Genomic DNA, 12,487 nt, shown 5'->3' with positions numbered 1-12,487 from the left:
TGCTCCATAATCTTGTATCAAGTATCAAACGTAAAGCTACTTTTTGTACTTAATGATAACTTAATATTTTATGCAGATTCGGGCTCAATTTGCTGCTTGTAAGGCACCACTGATTGGTGATTCTATGTATATGCCAGCTGCAATTGCAGAGATGACTAATCCTGGTCTTAATCCATTTGGTAAATACAATAAAGATTTCAGTAGTGAGTGTGAAAGAGAAACGGCTGTTATAAATTGGATTGCACAGTATGGAAAAGAGCCAAGTGTTGCAATTGGCCTTCAAGCGTATCAAATTTCATGGGACGATGGTGAACACTCTTACAAAGCTGGTTCCCCATGGTGGAGGTGTGCAACTGCTTAAAATGTGTGCTTGAGTTGAGGGATGGGAGATCAACTGCAAGGTTATGTTTCGCCACAGGCTTGAGTTTGCAATTGCTCAAGTTGAAAGCATCCTCCTTCTTTGTTACTTCCGATTCATATTCCTGAAAAGACATGGTTTTGTATGCTGATACAGACATTCAAAAGGCATAAGAAGACCAGGTGGTCATGAACCAGTGGATGCTGGTGGCTCTTTCTCTGAAGTAAGAATGCAAGGTTTCATAAAGAAAGGAAGGCACCAAGGCAGTTTCTGTTCTCCATCAATAACCCCAAAAATAAGGATGAAAGGGTAACTTTCATAAGATGGTTCAATTGTCATCCTGGAACAGCCACTCTGTTGGGATTCAACTTTTGAACAGGTGAGCCAGCGGATACAGGGTAGTGGCTGTTCCGCTCTCTATTGTGTTTCAGAAACTACCATCTATTCATGCTCCACATTCAGTTGCGTGTATTTTACTCAACATATTCTACTTCAAATCTCATAATATATATTTCTATGGCCACTCAGTTGTCAAGGGCCGTTTAACTACACCCTAGCATCTGATCCTGTGTGATCAATAATACTAATATAAACAGTTTATCAATCCATTTTTCACATGTTAAATTAAAGAGATTTTTTCATGACCACATTTGTTTATAATGTTATTCAAATAATTTTGCTATAATTACAACATAGTAGTAGTGACTGTAGGTATAGGATTTCGGGTAGGACCATACTATCATAATGCTGAAACCTTAAGATTTCCTCTCCAGTAAATCAACAAGCCAAAGCTTGACATTGGAGAGCTGAACAAATCTTTGTAACAGTCCTAGTTACTGAATTTCTAGCTAAGCCTCTTTTCTCAAATGATTTCTACCAGTTTTCTGCCCCCATAATTTCTGAAGAATGTTTCTGTTCTATGCTTTGCAATGAAGTCCTTGTACCAATTTGCTGATAATTTTGGAGTTCTCTCCAGCGTAGCTCGATCAACATGGTAGAGTCCATATCTTACTGTATACCCTTGTATCCACTCAAAGTTGTCCAGCAAGGACCAGGCAAAATATCCCTTAACATTAGCTCCTTTCCTGGTTACATGGTAATTGGAGAAAAAAAAGGGTTTAAATTACCTTTTCCCCTGGTATTTCACTGAAGCATAACGGATGACAGTGAGTCAGTGATCAACTAAGTTACTGGATTTCAAAATGCACTTTTGTATAGCTGTACCTTATGGCTTCCAGTAGGGAATCTAAGTGACCTTCCATGTAATCAATTCTGTTGAAATCTTTAAGGTATTGGTCCTTGGTGAAATTTGAGTGACTCATTTGGCCATATCCTACAAAAACATTCAATTTATTTTTTATTTTTCTTTTTCAGACAAATGTAGAATCCATTAAAATGTGACTGAGTTATGCTTACCGTTTTCAGTTAAGAACATTGGAATGTTATTGTATCTGTCTTTTATGTAGGTGACAATTTTCTCCATGCCTTTAGGATTAATATATTGCATATCAAGCGAAGCCTGCATATTATTTTGTAGAAGTTTCAAAATCATGGTGAGAATGGCAATTTTTCATGATCATAAGATCTGAAGATACATACTAGTTTCCCATTTGGACTTGTTTGGTACGATCCCTCGGTTCTGGTGATTCCAAGTCCTTGTTCACATATGGAGAAAATGCAGTCCTTAACATAGAAACTTATATAGTGATTGATGCCAATGAAATCCACTCCTTTCTTCAGCTTCTCTTGGTCGTTGCTGGAAAATCTGGGTAATATATTTCCTAGAATCTCTTGCATCTCCTTAGGATATTTTCCAAAGATGATCGGGTCCAAGATCCTGTATATGATGGTTGAGGTTGGATTCATAGTTAATAAAATTGTATGCTTTAGTTTTGAACGAAATCATAGAAGAGTGAAGACCCATTCCTTTTTAAAACCCCATAGATTACAAATAAAACTATCATAAAATCAACTTTTTTTAGTATTTGAAGGACTCTTGGTTGTCTTAAAATAATAAAACCATAGAGCATGTCTCTTTTTTTTTTTTGTGTTAAGGGTTGTGCTGTTTTTTGTGTAAATGAACAAGTACCGCATTGATTCTTCACATATCATAGAAGGTTACCATTTCGAGTTGAATGATCTTGCTCTTTCTGTGGCCAATTTGTCTTCTGTGGAATTGCTTATGGGTTCATACCAGTCAAGATGCACAGCAATGCCAATTTTACCACCTTGCTCTGCCTGAATATTTCATTCATAAATCATGATATCGTAAGTTTTAGAATTGGTAGAAAAATTTAATGTTGATATTAGTTCTGTTGTTAGTGCATTAGGTGTTTTTTCACCAAAATAATACCTGGTATTTGGTTCTATAAATCTCAACAGCATCTGCATGAGACAGGATAATATTGTGTACTACCAGAAAAGGTTCCTTCTCTGAATCTCCTTGACTGCAATTTCCAAATGGTTTGGAGCAACGACCCGGTGGACCTACTCCTAGACGGTAACCGTATGTTGCAAGGAAATCTGGCTCATTGAAGGTTGCCCAGTACTTTACCCTATCACCAAATGATTTAAAACAGAGCTCTGCGAAATACTGAAAATCTTCCCTGCCCAACATATATTGAAACCCAAGTAAGTAAAATTAGTGTAATTTATTCCATGAATTTCAGCTAACTTTAAATTTTAGTTGTCATTCATATATTGTTTGACAGTCAAGAAGCAAATTAGTTAAATGATTACCGTGATTGGGGACTTAGCCAAGCACCATATCTGTCCTCTAGTTCTTGGGGGGTGTCAAAGTGGAACAATGTTACAAAAGGTTGAATTCCTGTACATTTGTCAAATTGAGAAAATTCAAACGCATTACTGTCAAAGTGCTTGGGTCATTTTTTATCCATTTTCTGACGTGTCCAACCTTAGCACAATACTTTCATTTTCTATAAGATATGAGTTATGACTTATGACATGACTCATGAGATTTATGCTGAATCAAAATGAGAAAAAAAAATGGTAAACCTTTGACTAGCAAAGCGTCTATTAGCTTGTTATAGTAGTTCACGCCAGCCCAATTTATTTCTCCAAATCTTCCTTCTGCCACAAATGATAAATCCAATCAAACCACCTTCAAAGTCAACATGTGGACTTATTTATTGACTTTAAGCAATTGATAATGTCTAGTAATTTAGAGTGGCAAAGAAACGTACTCGGAAGAACTCTTGCCCATGAAATTGAGAATCTATAGCTATTGACTTTGATGGCTTCCATTAGATCAATATCCCCCTGTCCAAAGCCACGTTGCATTAATGTTATGCTAACAAAAACTGCTATTGCTTCTTGATTATATGAGCTAGTATTTCAAAACTTTGAATGTATATTACCAGGTAGCGATGGTATTGGTCAACCGCAATATCTCCATTACTTCTATCAACTGTCGTACCTGGAAATATTTTTAAATACATAAAAATAAAAGGAGTAATCAGAAGCAGAACCAGGATGCTTATTAGAAAACAGAGCATTTAGACATTTAATATAATAAATATGTGTGTGTAAAATAATGGTCAAATATAGAGAGAGACCATGTTATTGAGTAACATTAAGAAATTAAAGGAGATGAGATGACACAAAACATAGTTAGGAGTTAGGACCTGGTGATTGGTGAAGGAAGACATCAAAGATGTTTAGTCCTTTTCCATCACTCAAGTAAGCACCTTCATACTGTATATGATCAAGAAATAAGTAAACATTTAATCCTATTATAAAGTGTAATCAATTATTATCATCACATACATACCTGGTAAGCAGAAGAAGAAGTCCCAAAGAGGAAATTAGAGGGCAAAGGAGATTGATCCAACCCCTTTGATGAGAGAAGACAATGCATGATCACCATAACAATCAGAGATAGAAGAGCCATTGCCATTGCAACAATATGTATGTAAGTGCTTGGTTACACCTGCTATTGTCTACTAACATATTTATATTAGTTATAATATGGTTTATATTAATTATTTAGAAGATAAATGAGAGACGGAGTCAAAATCATAAGGCCGGACACTACAACAATTTCATCACTTTTATTCAACAATAAACAAACAAATAAACAATTATTTTAGTAAGATCATTACAGATATTAATTCAAAAGTCATGAGGCTAAAAACCGTTCAAATACTATGTATGGGTAGCAGGGTAGGTAAACGTTCAAACAATGTCCAATCTAAATTCTTTTTCATAAATACTTTTCCAAGAATTAAAATGTTTAATTTGAAAACTTTGAATAACTTTTCAAGTTAAAATATAGCTCTGCCCTCTAGTTAACCATCTCTCCATCACTCATAATTTTGTGGAGATAGAAAGAGTGAGAATGCGTAACGAAGAATCTTCGAAGATAAAAGGAGCCTATACTTATTAACAAGATATAGTTCAAATGGCATAGTCTTTCCATACTTATTTAGAGGTCGCGGATTCGAGTCTCACTTCTAACTTTGGATAAAAATAAAACAAAAAAGGAGCCTATTCTTATGAATCATGATCAAGTTAGGTATATAAATTTTTTACAATCAAGTTTTAAACAAGTGACTAACAATACTTTATCTATTATGAAACCACTCGTCCCAAAAACTTAAGTTGATAGGAAGAATTAACATGAATTGGTTATATTTTTAATACTCTTCTCAAACAAAAGTCTCTTTTAGTATATATATATTATGAAATCACTCGTCCCAAAAAACTTAAGATGATAGGAAGAGATAACATGAATAGTTATATCTTTAATATTTTCCTCAAACAAGAATTTCTTTTAAATTTGATTGACTTTTGTATGAATTTTCCTTACTCTGATATCATGTAATGAAACCACTCATCCCAATAATTTAAATAAAAAAAAAACATCATAAATAATTATATCTCTAACAATATATATATATATATATACATCACATATCTCTTAACTTGATGATCCTCGTATACCATTTTTTATTTTTACATAGAACTCAAGAAATTAAATTACAGCTCGTTTCCTTCCAACAAAGGAACACATACATTAGAAGCTGTATATGATTTTTTAAAACCCAAGAAGCAATGCCATATTAAAAACGACTTGCTTGATATTTTCATTTTCATTAATTAATTAAACTACATCAGCTTTAATTCCAGGATTCTTGAGCTCTCTTAGCTAGTTTGCAAATCATGATGATGACAAACAAGCCTTATTAGTATGTTGAGCAATGAATTGTTTATACCACAAAGCAGAGAACCTTCGAGTTCTGTTGAGAGTGGCATAGTCAACACGATGAAGTCCAAACCTAATAGTGTATCCATAGGTCCACTCAAAGTTGTCAAGCAATGACCACACAAAATACCCTCTCACATTTGCCCCTTTCCTGTACACACGCACACAAACATCAATTATTCTTAGTAGTCTTGCCAATTTTTTATGCTAAGTATTTCAATTCTATTTATACAAAACTTTCTCATAAGAAAATTTTATATGACTACTTGCTAACAATCAGAATTAAAACCTATATTGTAATATAGCAACAGAAGAAGAATCTTAAAGTAACAGTTGAGTTGTCTTTGATTTTAAAGTTATAGGTTCAAACTGTAAAAATAGATACTATGTAATTATCAGGTTAAACTACGTACATAACATTCTTTAAGTGCGGTCCTTCTCTAAACCCTACGTTAATGTGGGATGCTTGTACTCCCGACTGTCTTTTGTAATATAACAACAAATCTAACATTCATTATTGTTATAAAATTACTTGTTTTTGGGTTTGTGTGAATTTTGTATAATTTTTTTTCTTTTTGTTCGTCTAGTTCTTGTCTTTTGAAAGTAATAAAAACCGAATTTTAAACTTTTAGATAATAAAAGATCTGATATCATGTTATAAAAATATTTGTTTCAAAAACTTAAATTGATAGACTGAGATACATAAATAGTTTTAGACCGAGATACATAAATAGTTATATTTGTTAGAGATGCTACAGACAATGCGTATGATTTATTAGTCACATTTCTGGCAACTCTGCTTTCTTTTTTTTCTTCCTTCTGCTGATGTTAAATAATAAAAAAATGTAAATTTAGCAAAAAAATTTGAAAAAGATAGGAGAAAAATGGCAATACCTGATTGCTGTAGCAAGGGAATCCAAGTAGCTGCTCAAATACTCCACTCTTTTGACATCATTGATTATATCCTCAATTGTGGGGTTGGGTTTCTCTAAAGTCCCAAGTCCTATAGGCACAACAAAAAGGACACAATCAAAAGCTCATAAAGCAGGAATTAAATCATAGTAGTACTAATACATTCATGGGCTATTCTTATTCCACTCACCATTTTCAGTAATGAACATTGGTGTGTTGTTGTATCTATTCTTTATGTATGTCACTATCTTCTCCATTCCTTCTGGGTGAACATACAACCAGTCAAGTTCTGTCTACATCAATTACACCTTTCAATTAACATGCTTTATCATAGTGATCACTGTAATTCGAGTCGACATACCAATGTCTGGTATGTCGCACAAAGCGAAATATGACATTGACCATGTTTAAATAATACTCATTCCGTTTTAAAATAACTCTCATTTTCAGTTTTTGAGTTCATTGAAAAACTAATGTATCTCTAGATAACAAAAAAAATGAGCATATATTATATATACACAATGTATGTATATGTGTATAGGTTGTGATTACCGGTTGTCCAATGCTGAAACCATTGATTTGTGGAGAATTGAGAGCAAAACCTTCTGTCCTTGAAGACCCTTTTCCTGGTTCACAAGCAGAGAAGATGCAGTCTTTTGCATAGTAACTTGTGTAGTGATTGACTCCAATGAAATCCAATCCACTTGTCTTTAGTTTTTGCTTATCATTTCTAGAAAATGAAGGGAGGTCAGGTCCTAGAATTTCATGCATTTCTTCTGGATAATTCCCAAGTATAATTGGGTCCAAAAACCTGTGTATGTTATGTGTTGCTCCACAACTCACTAATGATGCTATCAAGAAAAAAAAATCAACAAATAACCAGAATCAAGTTGTGTTCTTTTCTTTTTGTTTCATTGTTTACCAATTCATGAAAAATGATTGAGCTCTCTCAGCAGCTAGCTTGTCTTCCCTGGAGTTACTCAACGGTTCAAACCAAATAGCATTCATAACAATTCCAATTCTCCCTCTTTGCTTTTTCTGAAATTCAAGATTAATTGGTAACATGGGATTAATTCTCACACTTATAAGGACTATCAAGCTTTTAATTTTCGACAATGTGAGACTTAATACATTTCATGCACAAGGGGTTCATACTTATTTGTTACCTGATATTTGGTTCTATAGAGGGTGACAACAGATGCATGAGATAAGATAAGGTTAGAGGCAGCAATGAAAGGTTCAGTCTCAGAATCTCCATGGCTGCAGTTGCCAAATGAAGCAGAACAACGTGCTGGAGGCCACAATCCACTTCTATAGCCACGAACGATTGCAACATTTGGTTCATTGAAGGTAACCCAATATTTCACTCTGTCTCCAAAGTTCTTGAAGCATATATCTGCATAATACTTGAAATCCTCCCTGAAAAACATCATCAACTTTTTCAACTACCTTATTAAAATATTACATAATATGTGAATAATTTACTTACTGAATTTTTGGACTTAGCCACCCTTTATATCTGTCCTCAAGTTCTTGAGGAATGTCATAGTGTGTTATTGTCACAAAGGGCTCTATCCCTGAATCACACACAAATTCAAATATCATTGTAATTGCAAATGCTGCTCATTCTCATAATCTAATGAAGTGATTTGGGAAATTATTTTTTATTTTAATATATACAAAATTAATCTAGACAAATTAAAAGAGACAAGAAAATGATGAACAATAATTAAAATAAACATAATTTTTTTTAAGAAATTACCTCTTTGGAGAAGTGCATCAATTAGGCGGTTATAGTAGTCAATGCCAGCCTTGTTGACCTTGCCAAATTTTCCCTCTGGATTAAATTCAACTTAGAAGATTTTATTTAGAGGGCGTTTATTTTTAAGGTTAAGAAATATATAATAAAAAAAATTATGTTTTTGAGAATATTATTTTGGGGAATATTATATCCGAGTGTTGCTAAAAAAATATGTTTGTTTAATCCATTAGGAATTACTTTTAATGTTCCCAAAAATAAATTAGGATACGTTTGTTTGAATTTCTAAAATAACCTGAATACTAATAAAAATAGATTTTTTTTTTTACGAAAAATATAGTAATCGAAAAATATAGTAATAATTTCATATTTTTTTACAAGAGAATATCAAATATCCACTTTTTAAACAATAATAAAATTTTATATTTTATTCAAAAAATTATTCTTCGAATAAGTTATTAAAATTTCATTGGAACGACTATCTACATAGGAACACCTTCAAATTGGCAGGTCAACGATTAATCATCCATTTAAGGGTTTGTCGCTGACCAATGAGTTACAACTTGCACAAGGCGGGGTTTGAACTTTTGACACTTATTGAAACAATTTAGTAAGCTAATCACTAGAACAACTCAATTTGATTAGTAAATAATGTCTTCTTTTGGTAATTAGTAAATAATGTCCTTTTTTTTTGTTTTCTATGGTATCTCTCAACCCGACAAGTCAATGACTAATTCGTTGCGAATCAAAGTTTTATTTAAGAGTTTATCATTATGAATAGGTTGCTACATGCACAAGACAAAATTTAAATCTCCGATATTTGTTTAAACGAACTAATGTGATAATTATTACAACAAGCTAACTTGATTGATTTATTAAGGTTTTTTCTAAGGAAATGGAAAATTTTTTTACTTGGTAGTATTCTGGCCCATGACAAAGAAAAACGATAGGTGTTGGCTCCAAGGAACTGCATAAGGTCCACATCTTCCTGTTCCTCACAATAAAATAATTAATTACTTGTAATATTATTGTAGATGTCATGAATATAATTACAGTTAATATTGTTGCATTTAAAAAGCTACCAATGATTTTTAGAGTAGAGACAACCAGTTTGAATACTTTTAAATCATTTGGTATATATGAAATGATTTATTTAAGGTTATTGTCTTCACTTTTCAAGTGAGTTTTACATGATTATATATAAAGAAAATTGCTATCTATATGACTATATACTCTCATTTTGTAAAACAAAAAATTTATAGCACTTTTTTCAAAGAAAGGTTAAAATGTTTGGAAAAATGATAAATATATTAAAAAATACACACAAAAAAATATAATAATAAAAAATTGTGAAATAAAGAAATTAAAAGTTACAAGAGAAAAAAGAAAAAAATAGTGAAATTGAAGATGTAAGTATAGGATTTAAGTGTACAGATAACTTTTCGTAATATAAAAAAAGTTATGTAAATTATAGTATTATCCAACACTTTTTGTCAATTAATTATTATCTATTGAATGACGAAATAACCTTTACATTCCACTGTATTTTGAATTTAATCTTATTTATATTTATGATATAGTGAATATCCGTTAAGTGAAGAACATGAATAAGTTTCTTTAATTATAAAAAGTAGCTAATAACCCCACTTAATTAAAGAAGTAGGTCCCTTCAATTACATTTTTTTTTTTGGTAAATAGACAAAACTTAATTTAATATGGACAAATTAATGACGATATATTAATTAGCCAAAAATATTATTCAAAATAAAACCTTCGCTCTAATGAATGCGTGTATGACTACGAATATCATAAGAAAAATGAGTGAATCAACAATAATAATGCATATAAGACTTCAACTAAGTATTTATAATATAATAATTTGTTGAAAAACTATCATCACTTATTGTTTGCTCTCATGAAAGATTTTTTTAGTTGCGTATGCTTTCTTTGATTATATAAATTATGTTACATATACACTAAAATTAATTATTAATATAAAATATATATTAAAATATAAATATATATTAAAAATAATTAAATTATATATTTATATTTAAATATATTAATAATTAATTTATTCAAAGTTTCATTAATTATTATATATTAAAATTATATTTCTATTTAAAATAAAATAATACTCAATTTGGTCCTTAAATTTGCATGTGAGCTTCAATTGTCTCTAAAATTTTAATTGTTTTTATTTAGTCTCTAAACTTTCTAAACATGACTCTCATATTAGTTCTTAAAACAATTTTTAACATACAGACGTTAACATAACGCTGTCATAGACAACCGATTGTCACGCTAGATTTTGTAAAATGATGTGATTTTAGTTTTGGCACTCAAATGACTCAAAAACAACGTCGTAAGTGGTGTTTATTAAAACTTTACTTAACAAAGAAAGTGATACGTCGTTTTTAGGCTATTTGAATACTAAAACCAAAATTACATTATTTTACAAATTTTAACGTGGCATTTGACTGTCCATATCAGCGCTCAATTAACACTTTTGTATTGAAAATCGTTTCAAGAACTAATGCGAGGTACCTTTACAAAATTGAAATATTAAATAGTGGTGATTGAAAGTTTAGGGACTAAATTAAGTAGGGGTGAGCACGGGTAGCGGGTACCCGATTACCCACCCGAATCCGAACCAAACCAATCAAATTGGTTCTGGAACCGACGGGTAATCGGGTCCAACCCGAACCAAACCAATGACATTTGCTGATGATTGGTTCGGTATCGGTTTGGTGGCGCGGAACCCGAACCAACCCGTATACCCGATCATAATTAATTAAATAATATATATATATGACTTTTTATGTGTTTTCTAACTCATAACCCTAATCCTATCTCACTAATGTTTAGATTTTAATGTGTTTTAGTTTTAGCTTCTTTCAAAGATTATTCACTAGACTTTTGTATTTAACTTCTAATATTTTTATTGCACTTTTATATTTTCATTAGACAAGATTATTTACTATTAATATGTTTGAATTTTGATGAGTTTAATTTTTAATGTATTTGGTATTTAATATGTTTGCATTATTTCTGTTGATGTTACATGTTTATTGTATTTCTTGAATTTTTAAGATAAAAATTTGCCAATTTAATTTTTTTTTTTTATGAATTTCAAAGTCATCGGGTACCCGCTACCCGGACCGAACCAATCCGTTTTTAATCGGTTTGGTTTGGTTCGGGTACAAGCACAAAAAAATGCAAATCCGAACCAAACCAAACCAATTACTTTTTGATCGGTTCGGTTCTAATTTTACCTTGAACCCGAACCAAACCGACCCGTGCTCACCCCTAAAATTAAGGCTCTAAATTAAAGTTTGCGTGCAAATTCAGAGATCAAATTGAATATTAACTCATTAAAAATTCTTAAAATAATCTTAAATATAGTTAGCAAAAATAATGTAATCATCTTGATTAATTAACAAGGTGGTGTAGATTTTGGAGCAACAGTAATAAACTTTACTGCATGGTAAGTTACAGACAAATTAGGGTTTATACAAGTGATTCGAAAAAGTAGACAGTTTAATATTTCTCGTATAGTATTATGGTAAATTTTTTTATATATTTATATTCTAAATTAAATAGAGAAATGGATCCTCTCCATTTTTTTTGTCATTGAAGATAATAAAGTGTAATCTCCCACCTTTAATTCTACAAGTGGGACCAGAAATAAATAAGAGAGAGAATGCAATGAAGGGTGAGATCTTCCACATCCAGTTTTTTTTCCACTGGAGAGGATCCAATCCCATTAAATAGCTATGATGCATGAACACTGACATGGACACGGGACACGATATGACACGGGACATGTTGACACGCAGATTTTAAAATTTTACATGACACGGGAAACATGCATACATATGAAATATAATTTTTTTAGATAAATCGTAATGATATTTTGATATTTTATTGATATTAAAATATAAATTAAATTTTTTAATTATTTTTAATGTCTTATTTTAATTATATCAAGTATTTAAAATATATGTTAAGAATAAGACTGGACATATGATGGTATTTAGGTGTGTCCAGGCGTGTCCGAAGAAGAATTTTTTATTTTTTATTAAGACACGGTTGGATACAACAAACACGTGTATCGGACAAGTGTCGGTGAGTATCGTATCCAAAATGTGTCTAACACTCGAACACGACAACTCAGCGAAGTGTCCATGCTTCATAGAATAATAAATTACAAATATTAAATATTTAAGTAAAA

At 31.5% G+C, this 12,487-nt stretch overlaps 3 protein-coding genes across 8 annotated transcripts in view; 1 reads left to right on the top strand and 2 right to left on the bottom strand.

Moving 5' to 3' along the window:
* LOC107638609 (RNA pseudouridine synthase 6, chloroplastic) overlaps window positions 1-909 on the top strand; it is a 4,120-nt gene extending 3,211 nt beyond the window's left edge. The window contains exons 9-10 of one of the 2 annotated variants that reach the window (XM_016341951.2): window positions 77-401; window positions 515-909. In XM_016341951.2, the coding sequence (XP_016197437.1) occupies window positions 77-361 (285 nt within the window). In that variant the 3' untranslated portion in view covers window positions 362-401; window positions 515-909. Of the gene's footprint in view, window positions 1-76 lie in introns of both variants that reach the window. The other variant, XM_016341950.2, reaches the window with a different exon arrangement.
* Window positions 983-12,487, bottom strand: part of LOC107638608 (beta-glucosidase 45) — a 12,520-nt gene continuing 1,015 nt past the window's right edge. Inside the window, exons 1-12 of one of the 4 annotated variants that reach the window (XM_016341949.2) lie at window positions 4,149-4,972; window positions 4,003-4,072; window positions 3,736-3,794; window positions 3,562-3,637; window positions 3,374-3,448; window positions 3,098-3,185; window positions 2,712-2,964; window positions 2,481-2,596; window positions 1,958-2,195; window positions 1,775-1,877; window positions 1,583-1,691; window positions 1,078-1,443 (exon numbers count right to left, since the gene is read on the bottom strand). In XM_016341949.2, the coding sequence (XP_016197435.1) occupies window positions 1,221-1,443; window positions 1,583-1,691; window positions 1,775-1,877; window positions 1,958-2,195; window positions 2,481-2,596; window positions 2,712-2,964; window positions 3,098-3,185; window positions 3,374-3,448; window positions 3,562-3,637; window positions 3,736-3,794; window positions 4,003-4,072; window positions 4,149-4,274 (1,536 nt within the window). In that variant the 5' untranslated portion in view covers window positions 4,275-4,972 and the 3' untranslated portion in view covers window positions 1,078-1,220. Of the gene's footprint in view, window positions 1,444-1,582; window positions 1,692-1,774; window positions 1,878-1,957; window positions 2,196-2,480; window positions 2,597-2,711; window positions 2,965-3,097; window positions 3,186-3,373; window positions 3,449-3,561; window positions 3,638-3,735; window positions 3,795-4,002; window positions 4,073-4,148; window positions 4,973-12,487 lie in introns of those variants that run through there. The other 3 variants (XM_021120576.1, XM_021120574.1, XM_021120575.1) reach the window with 3 other exon arrangements.
* On the bottom strand, window positions 5,255-9,416 carry LOC107638610 (beta-glucosidase 46). 2 transcript variants are annotated; one of them, XM_016341952.2, is made up of 9 exons: window positions 9,166-9,416; window positions 8,257-8,346; window positions 7,984-8,071; window positions 7,661-7,913; window positions 7,417-7,532; window positions 7,047-7,305; window positions 6,685-6,787; window positions 6,477-6,585; window positions 5,255-5,733 (listed from the first exon to the last, which is right to left on the bottom strand). In XM_016341952.2, the coding sequence occupies exons 1-9, from the start codon at window positions 9,224-9,226 to the stop codon at window positions 5,538-5,540; spliced, it is 1,275 nt and encodes a 424-aa protein (XP_016197438.1). In that variant the 5' UTR covers window positions 9,227-9,416; the 3' UTR covers window positions 5,255-5,537. The 2 variants fall into 2 exon arrangements, with proteins under 2 accessions (XP_016197438.1, XP_016197440.1); XM_016341954.2 differs by having other exon boundaries at window positions 8,257-8,331; window positions 9,166-9,412.

This window comes from Arachis ipaensis, chromosome B04 (genome assembly GCF_000816755.2).
Source record: "Arachis ipaensis cultivar K30076 chromosome B04, Araip1.1, whole genome shotgun sequence".
Taxonomy (NCBI): domain Eukaryota; kingdom Viridiplantae; phylum Streptophyta; class Magnoliopsida; order Fabales; family Fabaceae; genus Arachis; species Arachis ipaensis.
This window is presented reverse-complemented; position numbering and strand designations above follow the sequence as displayed.

Bases quoted from the DNA above. Each gene is read 5' to 3' on its own strand.
- LOC107638610 (XM_016341952.2), bottom strand. From the start codon at position 9,226: ATGCAGTTCCTTGGAGCCAACACCTATCGTTTTTCTTTGTCATGGGCC. The intron at 8,072-8,256 runs GTAATTTCTTAA...TGTGTGATTCAG, and splicing joins TGATGCACTTCTCCAAAGAG to GGATAGAGCCCTTTGTGACA. The intron at 7,914-7,983 runs GTAAGTAAATTA...GATGTTTTTCAG, and splicing joins TGGCTAAGTCCAAAAATTCA to GGAGGATTTCAAGTATTATG.